Source organism: Pseudonaja textilis, chromosome 1 (genome assembly GCF_049901715.1).
Source record: "Pseudonaja textilis isolate UNSWEBS1 chromosome 1, rPseTex1.2, whole genome shotgun sequence".
Lineage (NCBI taxonomy): Eukaryota > Metazoa > Chordata > Lepidosauria > Squamata > Elapidae > Pseudonaja > Pseudonaja textilis.
In genome coordinates this window covers 303,497,024-303,511,183 of record NC_141990.1, presented here as the reverse complement: position 1 = coordinate 303,511,183, position 14,160 = coordinate 303,497,024, and the positions used below count along the sequence as shown (strand labels likewise).

At 40.7% G+C, this 14,160-nt stretch overlaps 2 protein-coding genes across 11 annotated transcripts in view; one reads left to right on the top strand and one right to left on the bottom strand.

Moving 5' to 3' along the window:
* BRF1 (BRF1 general transcription factor IIIB subunit) overlaps positions 1 to 14,160 on the top strand; it is a 224,071-nt gene that overhangs the window by 86,938 nt on the left and 122,973 nt on the right. The gene's annotated exons all lie outside the window — the stretch shown is intronic.
* BTBD6 (BTB domain containing 6) lies at positions 1,241 to 6,620 on the bottom strand. 9 transcript variants are annotated; one of them, XM_087922302.1, is made up of 6 exons: positions 6,414 to 6,620; positions 5,756 to 5,950; positions 4,252 to 4,534; positions 3,428 to 3,518; positions 2,795 to 2,913; positions 1,241 to 2,653 (listed from the first exon to the last, which is right to left on the bottom strand). In XM_087922302.1, exons 3-6 carry the CDS (start codon positions 4,443 to 4,445, stop codon positions 1,600 to 1,602), a joined length of 1,458 nt encoding a protein of 485 aa, XP_087778428.1. In that variant the 5' UTR covers positions 4,446 to 4,534; positions 5,756 to 5,950; positions 6,414 to 6,620; the 3' UTR covers positions 1,241 to 1,599. The 9 variants fall into 9 exon arrangements, with proteins under 9 accessions (XP_087778428.1, XP_087778429.1, XP_026554391.1 ...); XM_087922303.1 differs by having other exon boundaries at positions 1,241 to 2,632; XM_026698606.2 differs by lacking the exon at positions 5,756 to 5,950 and having other exon boundaries at positions 1,241 to 2,632.

Here is a 14,160-nt window from a genome sequence, read left to right as displayed (position 1 = left end):
ATATACCAGAGGTCTCCAAACTTGGCAACTTTAAGACTTGTGGACCAACTACCAGAATTCAGTTTGCTGGAGAATTCTGGGCGTTAAAAGTCCACAAGTCTTAAAAGTTGCTAAGTTTGGGGACTCCTGATATATATCCTTATTTCTGTTAAATGTTTGTGAGGTTTACTCCTATAGCAGAAATGTGTCATGGAAAACAAATCCTCAATCCCCTTGGTTACATAGCTCATAAGCTCTTTTAGATCTTGGCAGATACTACTTTCTGACTTACCCTAATTCATATATTGTCGTTAAGTGTCTGTGGCTTGATGAACATAAGTCTCCATTGCTGGATGAACAGGAGCAGAAAGGACACTAAGTAAACCTTTTGTAGAATGCAGTAGCTGCAGGATAACACTTTGTGATGGCTCTGTTGTTGCCTCTTGGACTGTCACCATAGTTACATATACAGATTGCTGAGTCTCCTCCTGGGGGATTATTAAATTATGAAGACTAAATTAAACAGCTTGATCCTTAATTTACTTACTCAGAAGTAAATGCCATGGTGTTCAGAGTAGATTCCTGTAGTATTCTGATGTTGAAAATCAAGTGAATGTGCTTATAACATTTCATTACATGATCTGTAACGAATCAATTTGGACACATGGAACCGAGTAGTGAAAAAAAAATTGTGAGTGGAAATAGCTGCCTGCCCATAGTTATTAGCTTACCATTCTGTAAACAAATCTAGGACTGAGATTTTGGAAATACTTTTAGGCAGTTTTCCACACAACATGGTTAAATATGTCAAAAAAGGGCCTGGCAGCTATATTGATACAAAGTTTGATTGGTGTGTGCTGGGTAGATTAATCATGATTTATGAACACAGCCAGTGTGAGCTGGCTTTTGTTGATTATACTAGAGATTCTGCAGCTGTTACAGAATTTTGAAATTTTAGGTGTATCTTTTCTTTGCACACGTTTGTCACGAGAAATTCATCTCCTGGAAAATTATATTTATTTTACTGAGTATGTTTTAGGGACAAACATTGCCACTAATGCTATATAAAAATAAATGTTTGTTCTGTAGTACAATCTTTGTTTCAGATGTGTTTTCAGTCTTCGTAAGAGGTTTTGCTTACAGAAATAGATGTGGAATTATAGCACCTTAGGTTTCATCTTAAAAAATAGTGTTACTATTTCTGCATATATTGATGTGGTTCAAGTACCAGAGGAACAATAATGAGCAAAGCACATAAGGATTTAGGACAAGTAAAAATGTTTTATATTCAACAGGTTCTCAAACTGCTCTACCTTATAACATTCTAGTTGAGTCAGTCTCAGCCGTTAGTGGTCTATATACAAAATAAATGCACATCATGTGCAATTTTTTAAACATTTCTTTCTCTGCATACTGCAGTTCAGTTTAATAATTAAGTCAAATAGCTTATGAATAAATAAAATAAGATTAAATTCAAGAGCATTCCTTCACTTAGTTTCATAGCCTGATGGTAAATAGTTAAGTACTATAATACTCTGATCTGCTCCGCAGTCTTTCAGACAGATCAGAGTATCTATTAATATGCAGAACAACCCTGGAATACAATCTAAGTGAAATGCATCATGCGTAAAAAATGAGTTCAGGTATTTGTCCTCCTTGCACTCCTGTGCCATTGGTGCTGTCTGAGGAACACTGGAATTGGAATGTCACTTTTCCACACTGTACTTCAGTCATCCCCTCTTGTCCAAAATAGCTGAGCTCATTGCCATCTAGAATGGCACTCACATTGTAAAAGGTATCTTGCTCAACCTGCACAGGATGCTCAAACCATACTGAGAAAGTATTACTAGATCCATCGGATGTAAACTTTGTCAGATTCTGGGCAAGTACAGTGCCTAACCTCTTCAGTTCAATTTTGACGCTGTATTCAGCTTTTCCAGAACTTGACCCATAGAGTCCCAATCCTGCTATAAATATCCTTTTATCTACAGCAAACTGGATACTGTCACATCGTCCCCGGTACCTCCATTGATTGCTGCGATATGCAGATGATTGAAATCGATGGCACCTTTGAGGTGCAAGTCCTTTCCGCTTTGTTAGTGGAAATTCTAACTTCGGTTTATTTGCAGCAGTATACCACAAGAAAATATTATGTCTTTCCTCAAGGGTCAGGATGTCAGACTGAGCAGCCCCATTGGCAAACTCTTCCAAAGTCATGGTTGGAATCCGGACCAAGTATAAAGCTTTCCCTAATACATTCCTCTTGTTCCTTGGCGTAATTGGCAGCCCTTGCCGCTTGCATTCAGCCTCAGCCCAGTTCAGAACTGCCTCAAACACCACAACCTCCTTGGTGTTTAGTGCTTCCCGCATCACAATGATTTCTAGCGTCTGTTGATCTATTTCACAGAAGCCCTCCGATTTCAGTGCCATTTCAGCTTGAGCATCAATGACTTCCCAGCAGCGTTGTGTCAGCTCTGGTTCCTCAAAGAGCCTGCTCTGAGACAGCAGAACGCAAGCATTCTTGGCCTCTAAGCTAGTCTCCAGAAAATTGACGCAAGCTTTTGCTAAGGCAGGGACAATGTATTTCTTGGCCGCGTACAGAGTAGCCAGCACAGTGTCTGCTTCCAGCTCGATTTCATCACTATACATGTACCTATCAATATAAAAAGATTCCCTTTTTAAAAAAGAAAAATACACAACTCTTAGTTACAGCTTTCAACATTTTTTTGATGATTTTAAGCTTTTACATTCATGTTCCTTAAATTTTGGGTTAAAAAAGTCATGCAATTAGTAACTAGTCTTAATTACTACTTACTTTAATAAGATTAGGAAAGCAGCAGGTTCTACATCTGGTATATGGATTTCAGACTTGACCTCTGCAAGATCTCCATAAAACATTGCGTAGAAGACCGAACTACCCACTGCCAATACATACTGCATTAAAAATTAAAAATTAAAAATCAGGGATAATGGTAGGCAGAGAATCAAATACATTAATTTTCCTTCCACTTAGCTATAATGGTTTAGATCAGAATATACCAACACAATTTTTTGGAAACCCATTATTAGAGTTTGGATCCCTTTCCTCCCCTCTCACTACTGCGACTTTAAACTGCAGATTTAACTGCAAGGAAATATATAACAATAGCAATATCACTTAGACTTATATACCACTTCACAGTGCTTTTACAGCCCTCTCTAAGTGGTTTACAGAGCCAGCATATTGCCCCCAACAATCTGGGTCCTCATTTTACCCACCTCAGAAAGGTGGAAGGCTGAGTCAACCTTGAGCCAGCGAGACCCGAATTGCTAAACTGCTGATATTCCTAGGCAATTGTTTTGTTGCATTTGTGCAACAATGTCCTCACTGAGTTAAGAGGACAAGGGAACAAGCATCTTTTAATGTACAGTTCATCTACATGGCAAAAATAGAAAAGATCCCACCAACCTTGTGAGCAGGAACTTTCTTTGCTGCCCCCACTGGGCCCACAATGAAATGCACATCAGCCATAAGTTCACTGTTGAACATCAGTGCGTTTCTGTAGATTTACAAAAGGGAACCATAATTAACCCCATACCTCTACCCTCACCATCCCATACTCTTCTCCCCTCCCAATCAATTCAGGCTCTCCCTCCTTTTTGCGGGGAACTGTTTCAATCATGACTGCAATAGCTCTTTTCTGCATTGGCTTGTGACCAGAACAGGACAAGTAGCACCAAGAAAAATGCTCAAAATGCTCAACGGACTTTCTTGATTTCGTGGGCACCGTGCAGTTTTCTTGGTAGCCCCACAGAAAGAGTTTAACGGAGAGGCCTTCCAAGATGTTTTGGGCTTCCTAGATCGTCTATAGCCCTGGTATTCCCTGAAGGGTCTCATATCCAAATAGAAATGAGGTTATCCTTGCTTAGCTTCTGAGCCTAGGCAAGATCAGTTCCCATTTGCTGAGCAAGACAGGATCAACCCCCCCCCCCCCAATTTCTGGAAACCCTTCAAACTCCCCACGAGCACAAGAGGTAATCCCTTGGTTATACCAGGCAGGTGAATCCCATTGCCTGTTATTGCAATGGAAAGGACTGGCCCTTTCAGAAAGCCAGCACAAAGTTCACGCCCAGGTTCTTGCAGCAAGTGCCGAAGCTTTTCGCTCCGAGTCTCTTTTCGCTCCCAATCTCTGCCTTTAAGTTGCCCTCCCTTCCTCTGGCTCCTGCCGCCGCCGCCGCCTCAGCCTCACAACGCGTTTCCTCCTCTGGGCTGCTTGCCCGAGCGGGGCTTACCTCTCTCGCAGGGTGGGGTGGAAGGACTGCCAGTTAGCGCTCTCCACGTTGTTGTTGTTGAGGTTTTGCGGCGGCGGCGGCGGGGGCTGCGCGCTCTGCTGGAACTGAAGGGCGTTTTTCTTGGTGTTGGCGGCGGCGTTATTGCTGTTTGCGAGATTGGTATTGGCGCTGGCAGGGTAAAGTTCCGCAGCCATCTTCTTTTTGAGGCCCAGGGGCAATATCTCATAGCATGCTGCCCCTTTGCCGTTGGCCCGGACGCTCTTTTTGGACTTCTTTAAGGTCTCTGGAAGCAGAAGAAAGAAAGTCAAACACTTCATGATCCGTCCATGGAAGCAACCATGGTCCAGGGGCATCAGCGGGAGGGATCCCCCTCCGCGGCCATCAGCAGCCGAGCGCACTCTCGCTTCGAGAGAATTCAAAACAAACCCCCTTTGAAGGGCAGCAAAAACAAACTACAGCGCCTCGTTCGAAGGGTTGGTGCCTAAAGCATCTTTTGTGTTCCGGCTGGTGGCGCAGCGATGATGCTTTAATGACTCATCGCTCACCTGGCGGCGGGGAGGGAAGGACGCTGGGGATGGTGCAAGGCTCTCCGAAGCTTAAGCCGCCGGGGCAGGACTTGCCCGGATCCCGCTCCGGAAAGTCCTGGGAGCTGTCACGATCCCGATTTCCCTTTAAGAGGCGAGAGCAGCCCTTTGACCCCGGGGCAATGCAAACTTCTGCCAAGGATCTTGGTGAGGCTGGAGGACACGCGAAAGCGGGAAACCCGGCTTTCGGCCGTTTCCCGGGCGAAGGGCGAGCATCCGCGAAGCAACTGTAGATCTCCGCTTGTGGTTACTTAATATTATTCCACAATTCAGGTTGCAAGTCCTCCGTCTCCTGAGCGATAAAATCCCAGAGGCCGAGGGGCACGAAGGAGAGAGCGGACGTTTTCCTTGTCCCTTCCCGTCCCCTTTTTCGCTTTTAAAAGTGAGACTCGCCAGGCCAAGCTGCAGAAGAGGGAAGCATCCTCCTCTCACGCGGGAGTCCGGGATCCTGGTTGCTCCCCAGCGCCGGGCTGGAGATGCTGCTTTTTTTCTTGTTTTTTGTTTGTTTCCCTCGCCTCCTAGCGAAGCTCCTTCCTCCCCTACTTCGAAAGTCTCGGCAGGAGCCGCAGCTTTGCAGGACCGGGCGCCCGTGGCCGTCCGCGTGTGCGTGCTTCCTCCTCGTCTCCCCACTGTTGTTAGACCACCACCTCTTTCCCGATGTTGTTGCTGCTGCAACCGCCGCCGCCGCGGCCGCTGCCACCTCAAATAGTCAGCAGAGGCGCTGCGCGTCATCGGCGGCTGCTCCAATGGCGAAAGGGCACCAGAGGGGAGGGCCGGCCTCTCTCGCTAGACAATATGTCATTCTTCGCTCGCTCTCTCGAAACCGCCCACACGCCCTCCCCCCCCTCGTGCTCTCCTCTCCCATCAATCCAGTCCCCTCCTCCATTTGGGAAATTTACAGGAAACCCAAATTCACTCACCGTTGGATGGAGGGGAGATAAATGCACGCGCGAGCAAAAGGGGGGTGGGGGAAGCTGCTGCGGCTTGAGCAGTTGGGGAGTGACGGCCAAACGTAAAAACCTTCCTTCCCGCCCTGCCTTCTACAACCGCCCTTTCCCAAAAGGAGTGGCAGAAACTCTTCCAGAAGTAAATCCATTTAGAAAGGGTCACTATTCCTTCGAGAAGGAAAGTTTTATTGTTATTTATTGTTTTAAATTGGCGTGCCGGTTCATTCCTACAACTCCCCCTCTTTCGGTTGCTTGGGAAATGCCTCCTTTCCCCCCTCCTTTCCACCCCGGGGAGATCTCGCCTGAGCTTGTCTCTTTGCGGTTGCTGGCTCCCAAGGCGATCGGGGTAGGCGTCAATAAACGCGGCCGGTATGAATTCTGCCCTAGCTTCGGCTTCGATGCCACTGAGCCAGGGGCGCCTTTAACCGTTTGCAAAATAGGGATTTTTTTTTGGGGGGTGGAGAAAGAGAAGAGGTCTTTAAGGAATCGCTCGAGGCAGCCCGCGTTGAGCGTCAGCCATCCTGCAGTTCAAAAACTCCGCTGCGGCGCCGATCATAGCATCTCTTCCCCCCTCCCCGGTTGCACACCCCCTCCCAGCAATTCCCCAGTAGATGCCCGGTCGCGCTCTCACCAGGCGTCCCTTTGCCCGAGCCCAGTCGGGAAAGTTTGCACTGCAGGCTTGTCCGTGGAGTCAGAAGCCATGATTATGAAAACGTTAGGCTGGAGGCAGCGCCTCGCCGATCCCAGCTTAGCGCAGCAGTTAAATCAGAGGAAGGAGCCTTTCCTGTGCGGCCTAGCGAGGGCGCCCATGTTCCTTCTGGCCGTCCCCTCGCACAATGCTCCTTTTCAGGCATCTGCTGGCTCCGTTTGAACTCCCTCCCCTTTGGGCAAAAGCTTGGGGGGTGGGGATCAACTCAAACCAGTGCTTTTTTCAAACTTTATCGGCCTGAAAGCAAGGCGGAGTTATCAAAGGTGTCGGCCAAAACTGGAGAGTTTTCGCCCAAATTCTTCGAATGCGGAGAGAGCCCCGTGTCTCAATTCGTTCTTAACGTCTTGAAACAGCTTGGAAACTGATATTTGGGGTGTGTGTGTTTGTGTGTGAACTATGATCTTAAAACCTTATCCAGAAGAAATAAAAACAAAAAACTGTCCAGGAAGTTGCAGCCAAAATAAATGTTATCGTTTTAAAGCTGCAATTATTTTTTTTTGTACTAGTTGTAGTAGAAGCTTTGGTGCAAGAAACTTCACAAAGCTGGCTCCCAACAAGCATTTTAAAAAAAACTTTTTTTACAGCGAATAATTTGTTCCAGGATACACTCTTACTGACATTGAGTTGACTGGGTTTCAGTTCAAGATTTGCCCTTCTCCTATACTTAGGCATTTCATCTGTCCTCCATGAATTTGCAAAGATCATATAAAGTAGTGTTTCTCAACTTTGGCAAGATGAAGATGTGTGGACATCGACTCCTAGAATTCCCCAGGCAGCCATGTTGAAGTCCACATATCTTAATGTTACCAAGTTAATAGATGCACAAAGGGGCTCCATAGTCTTCTAAGGAGAGAAATTAACAAGGGAGTGGACTAGATTTTCTGATAGTCACTCCTGCGTTGAGTAAATTCACCCTCCTCACAAAAGTGCAGGATCCTAACATTTTTACTGGTTCAAAAGGTACTTTATAGGTTGTCTCTTGTTCCTGACAGGAATGGTGTATGACTATACTCCCAGTATCTTAATTTGAAAAATTCCAAATTCCCTTGCATTTCTTTTGGCCTCGGGATTTCTGTCCAAAGAATCTTAATTAGTGCTTCTCCAAGACTTGAAATGGCTCTCTTCAAATCTAATGCACGTGTATGTAGGTGTTTATTTTTTTGTAGCTCTTTGAACTTCAATCTGACATAATCACTTCCTCCTAAAGCTGTAATTGCTTTCATCTCATCAACCCGTGCTTTCTTATTGGTTAGAACCAGCTCTGAGAGAGTCAATATTTTTATTCTTCTGAAAGATGACACTATCAACAAAATGACTGAGAAACCAGGTAGTTCTGGCCCAGTTAGTTTATATATAGATGCCTGGATACTTAAAATTTCCTATTATTACTATTCCAGAAAGCTGGGTAGATTTGTCCAGGATAATATTTTCTAAGATAATGTTTGTAAAATTTATGTGTACACACTCTGAAAACAAAAAAATGCTACTGAATTATTGTTTTTATTCGTATACAGAATGTATACAGAATGCAAATGTTATATATTAATAAATTAACATTTATTAGATTCAGTTATGGGTGTAATTTTCCTACTGTAGATTTTATTCTTAAGAAGTCCCGGTAATTGACATTGATTCCCTATAATTGTGCAAAATGTACATGTTGTTCTCCCAGCAAAAATACCATCTAGAGTCTGTTTGACCTGAGGCACCAGAATAATTCACATGAATAAGTACTTAAGTGATTTGCTGCTATCCTGGTGGTCTCCCGTCCAAGAACTAAATCATCCAACCCGTTTAATTCTATCAAGGTCAGCTAACTGCCACGTATTGTAGCCTACCATTTGTATGTTTCTGGATTAAGGCGAACAACAAAACTTGTACTGCTTGTCTTGTTACATTATAGATCACCAGTTTATCCCTGACCTTCTTGCAGAAGGAAAAATTATAAAAATGGATGAGTCGTAAAAGAGGAAAAACTCCCACTGCATAGTTCTGTCCCCAGATTAGTATTTTCCATAAAGGAAGGAAGCGTTTATTGTTGTTTTGCTCAGCAAGGAGGAAGAAGTGTTATTCTATGCAAGAGAATGCAGGAAATAATAATTCCCCATCATTTGCATGAAGAAAGGCACTTCACGCATAAAGAATGAAAACAAGTTTGAAGGCACAGTCCAACTCATGTTTCTAAAGATCTAGGGATCAGCCCTCTCATGGATTTGCTGTACCAGATTTATGCAGTTGGAAACTCTCTATTACTTGTATCTGAACAGGGGCCTTAGTGTTACATAACAGTCCTTTGTATATCTCTGTCTCTGACACTCTCTTTGTAAGAATGTTTACCTTCCTCTTCACCCAGATTCCCTCGCAGCTAAGACATATAAATGGAGCAACAGGATCTTCTCTCAGAGACAAGCTTCTGCCATTTGGCTTGCTAATTAACACACATATTATGCCAAAAATGTACAGGATTTGTTTTTAATTCGAATGCTAACTTTTTCTTAAAAAGGTTAACTTACGTAGCATTTGATTTAGTAGTATATTTTAATTTCCTCTAAAAATATTAATGTGTGCAACTCTCCTAGTTTATAATTATTTAGGTTTTTTTTTTTAAAAAATGTACTGCCTCTGGTTTTCTGAAAAATTGCATGTTATGTAGGTGATCATGCAAATGCAGTCTTTCTGAACATATGAAAATAAAAAATAGTACATAACAATGTTGATGCTTAGCAGTCATTATTTAAATTTCATTAATTATAAATCCATTTCAGACAAAGCCCTTTCTTTATTTGTGGAATTGCTGAACAGGGCATCAGCTAACGACATGGGGTTGAATTTAATAGTTAACAATTGACATTAGAGAAAATGAGAAATTGTATCTCCAGTGAAAAACTGGAGAACATAGAACAGTGGTGGCTAACCTTTTTGGGCTCCTGTGCCAAAAATTGTGCATGCGCTGTCTCACGTGCCAGCACCCAAAAGGCAATGTGTGCAGGCCCCCCATGCCCCCTGCACATGCGTGTGCAATTTACCCCCTTACTTACACTGTGCCTTCCAGCTGATTTTTGGCCCGTTTGAGTCCTTTTTCGGCCTGCCAGAGGCTTGAGCCCCTGCAGGCTTTGCAGGATGAAAAATGGGCCCATTTAGTCACTTCTGGTATTTCTGGAAATATAGGAAGTGATGAAACAGGCCTATTTTTTGGCCTGCAAAGCCTGCAGAGGCATCCCTCAAGCCTGTGGCAGGCCGAAAAAGGCCCCAAAATCAGCTGGGATGTGTACATATGTGCAGTGAGGTAAGTTTGCCTGGAGCTCGCATGCCCATACAAATGGCTCTATGTGCCACAGGTTCGCCATCAAAGATGTAGAACAAAGCTTGGTCATTTTATTTGAGTTAGTTTCCCAAAAGACATACCTTTCTTCAAGTGGCACTGAGAAGAGCCAGTGGGATGTTTTTTAAAAAAATTGGATAATTGCTCAACATCATACTGCAATGCTCAATACATTAAATTGTTTATCTACATGAACCTAAAAGCTCATAATCTGACAAAAAATATTTTAATTTTATTATGTGCTTCAAATAGTAACTAACAGAAGACAACTAAGTAACTAACAGAAGTAACTAACTTCCTAGTAACTAACAGAAGTCTAACTAAGTCTATTAAATATATCCTTGATTTACAACCCAAAATTTATATTGGTAAGCAAGGCAAAAGTTAAGTGAGTTCTTTCCCATTTTGAAATCCTTTTTGCCATGGTTGTTAGGTGAATCACATGGTCATTAAGCAAATTTGGTTTCCCCCTTCGCTTGCTGGGAAATTTACAAATGGCTGCAACAGTCGTAAGTATGAAAACCAGTCATAAATCAGCTTTTTCAGTGCTGTTATAATTTCAAATGGTCACTAAATGAATGGTTGTAAGTTGAGGACTCTATAGTCTATCTAGAACTTTTGAGCTGTAGAATGTGTAATTGTTACATACCCAGCAACAACTATTATGGTGTTGGTCTTCACATCAAATTCTTGGCAAAAACATAGGACGTTATAATGTATCTGAGTATTATTTGTACAGATTCAAGGAGTGTGACCTTTTGTAACTGACAGATGGAAATTTTTGTCAATGCACAGGTTTTGTAGTCCAAGGCTTTTTGGTATGGTACCCAGAGTACTGATAACCACTGCGACCACCACTCTATAATCTTTCAACTTTGATTTTCAGAATTTGGTATTTTGTGGTTTTCTCCAATTCTTTGTATTCTGTTCTCGTATTGCTACATTAATTATCCAAACTTTCTTTTCAACCACAGTTAAGTCAGGTATATTAAATGCCAAGACTTTTATTAGTTTTTAGTGAGAAATCCTATAATATTTTAACCTGTTCCTTTTCAATTACTTCTTATCCAGTTTTTATTACTGGCCCATGATAATTTTTATAGATTTTTACAGATAATTTTTAGAAGTTTAGCAGATCTATTACAGTGTTTGTCAACGACTGAATTTCAATTTCTCATTTTCCATAAAGCTCCAGATCCATAGAAAGCAAACATGTATTTTATTAGCATTCTTTGCTGTTTAGTAATCAAAATTTGTTTTCTTCAAAATTCCTGGAAGGATGATAATGAGTTTCCCTGGAAGATACCTGTCCTAATATTAACAAGCCCATATTTTTCATTTCCAACCACCTGTTTTCTATTATTACATTAGGTTTTTTTAAATGTTCTGATGTTTTTACTGACACCAGTTGTTTCCAAACATTTGACGATACAACTATGCGGTTATGAATCAAACTCCTTTTATAATCAATCTAAACCATATGTAGATTTGTTTTTCAGTTTTCACAATTCTCCCAAATTATTTTCTCAACCAGCAGTTGATCTTTTGTCCTGCTGCTTTTCTTTTTATTTCCTTTGTATTTTAGTGGAAGGGTATTTTCTTCCAAATAATCTTGGGAGCTGTATGCTATTATTCCTGTAAGTAATTGAAACATTATAGGCAAGCATGTTACTGGTTTATAGTTTCCTGATGTTTTCCCTTTTTTTTTTCTAACTCAGATAAGTTTTGCCAGGTATTAATCAGTTGCTGATATCTTCTTTATGCAATAGTTCATTATGCTATTTAGTTATACTGGTAATTAGATGCAAGATAGTCAAATAGTTGAGTCAAAAGCCATTGTTCAGTTCCAGAAGATATCCAGTTTTCAGTCCTTCTCATTTGACTTTTCTGCTGTTATTATTCGATCTTTTGTTTGAGTTTTATTAAATTCATCTTCAACTTTTTTATCCAGCCAGCATTGGAAGGCATTAGTGATAGAATAGGAGGGTCCTCCTAAAATCCACTTTCATCTCTACAGTTTTAAGTGTGTTCCAGCTCCAGATTATTCTGGCTGCACCACAGGGCCAGTGGTTCAACCAGACTCATCACCATCTCAAATGAGACCACTGAAAAGGACTTTGCTATATCTCTTTCTTCCACTATTACCTCATACTGATTTTTTTTGCAACTCAGCTATTTTAGCCCTATCCATACCCTATGCCCAGTTACCAGATGATTGCTTTGCAATGAGAAATTAATGTGCAAAATACTGATAACTTATTTTCTATTCTGCTTCATACTTTGTCTCTTAAGTGGCAGTTTGTAGTTTAGCCATTGTGTGTTAGCTTGCATTATTTTGGCAGGTGGGCAGTATAAATTATTTTTAGATGGCATGTTAACATTATGATTCGAATACATTATTTTAGGATTGTAAAATGGCTTAATTCCAAAGTGAAATTATAATAGCTTTAGCTATTTATGATGTGAAACTTAAGCTCAAGCACCCTTCCCCTAATAGTATATGACATCTACATGAGAGGACACTTTGATATTGAAAACTGATGGTTTCCTGTCATTTCATAATCATAGCCAAAGCTGTCTTTTGGTAACCTTGATAGCTTCTTCTATCTTCTGTCATATATTTTAATGTCTTGGTTATTGAATATAATGGTTATGATGGGGAATAATCATTATTTGTTATAAGAGTAACGAACTTAAAATCTTGTTTTCTTTTTCTGTAATATTGAGGAATAATTATAGATTGGAGCCATGCTGTTCACTGCATAGCAATGTAGCATAAAATCCTTTAAATTACAAGTAGCACTTAGCAGCTATATAATCTAGGTAGACGTTGATTACACTGTACCTGCAAATCATTCAGAAGACATTAATCCACATAATCCAAATGGAGTAATACACCACATAAAGCTGTATCTTTGAGAGAAATAATCCATTGCATTTAAAATTGTCTTCAAATATTTCTGGTTTCAAAGACTAGAAATCAGTTGTCACCAATGGTGTTAATTTCATGGCATAAAAGATATACTTTTTAGTATAGAACTCTCAACCAATTTGACTTTTTAATGAAAGCTTAGGTTGATTTTTGGAAGTTATTCTTTTGGCTTAGTTCTGTTGATGACTTTAAATTAATCTTCAGTAAAGAGGGAGATATGAAAGCAGAATTAGTCTGTGTGTTAATAATTGGAGCAGGCTGAAACTTTCATCTATCTATAATAGCCTTGGAGATGAGAAATTTAATACTGTATTTTTATAGAAGCAAAATAATTTCATCTATTAATGTGGAATTTTTAACTAATGGGATATCTTCAATGACGTCTCAAGTAATATTAGATTGCACATAGGGTGATTTTCCTCTTGCTTGTCATACTCCTGGATGAGGATATTAATCATTAGTATTAGTCTCCTCATCCAGGTACTTCCCAGGCTGGTGTGGGATTACAATTCCCAATTTTTCATGCCATCATAATTTTACAGCATAGTTCTGTAGGTATAGTGAGTTTTGGTCTCAATACATTTGGACCAGGAATGATGTTGATAAGTGTGCATAATTGTACATATTATTTATTGCACCAGTTGTTGCATTGATCTATGACAGATCTTGGATTTGGAAATATAAAGTCAAGTAATAATTATAGGGATTACCCTTAAAGGGCTATCAACACTGATTGATTGAACCTACAGCATTTATTCTGTACTTTGTAGTTTATGTAGAAATATATATTTCAATATCTCAAGTTTGATAGGTGTTCTTTTAATCATGTGTCACAATGTATTCTACTTGGTTTTCAAATTTTAAATATGCAGCCCTTTTTCAAGCTAGTACTAATTGCTCTATTGCTGTTCTGTGTTGCAAGAACATCCAGAATTGACTTGACTAACAGCAATGCAGCATTTGTATTTATTTCTACTGAAGTAGAAATTAAACATGCGAAACATCTCACCTTCTACAGTTCATTTTTTTAAAAAGAGAGCTTGCTGTATGTGTGTGTGTCTCATGTGACATTTGGTATCTTTCAGTTCACTGAAAGCCGTTTGTTGTCAGGCATGTCCTAATGAAAGGGGTGGTGAATTTTGAATAATGCCCATTCTCCTAGTAGTCCTTGTATATCTGATTGCAGCCATGGGAAAAATGGTGCTGAGAGTTCCAGAGGAAGAAATAATCAGCAAAACATTAATAGAGATTTCTGCCAGAACAAAGAGCTTCCACAAGCACAACAATTCTGTTTGTTCCTAATAGTAAACACAATCTCCTGTCTACAGCTGGAGAGACAATAGGACAGTGAAGTGTTTTCTGTAAGTCGAGTTAGAAATCTGAGAAGGCTCTGTATAGAAGAGGAAAAGTTATGG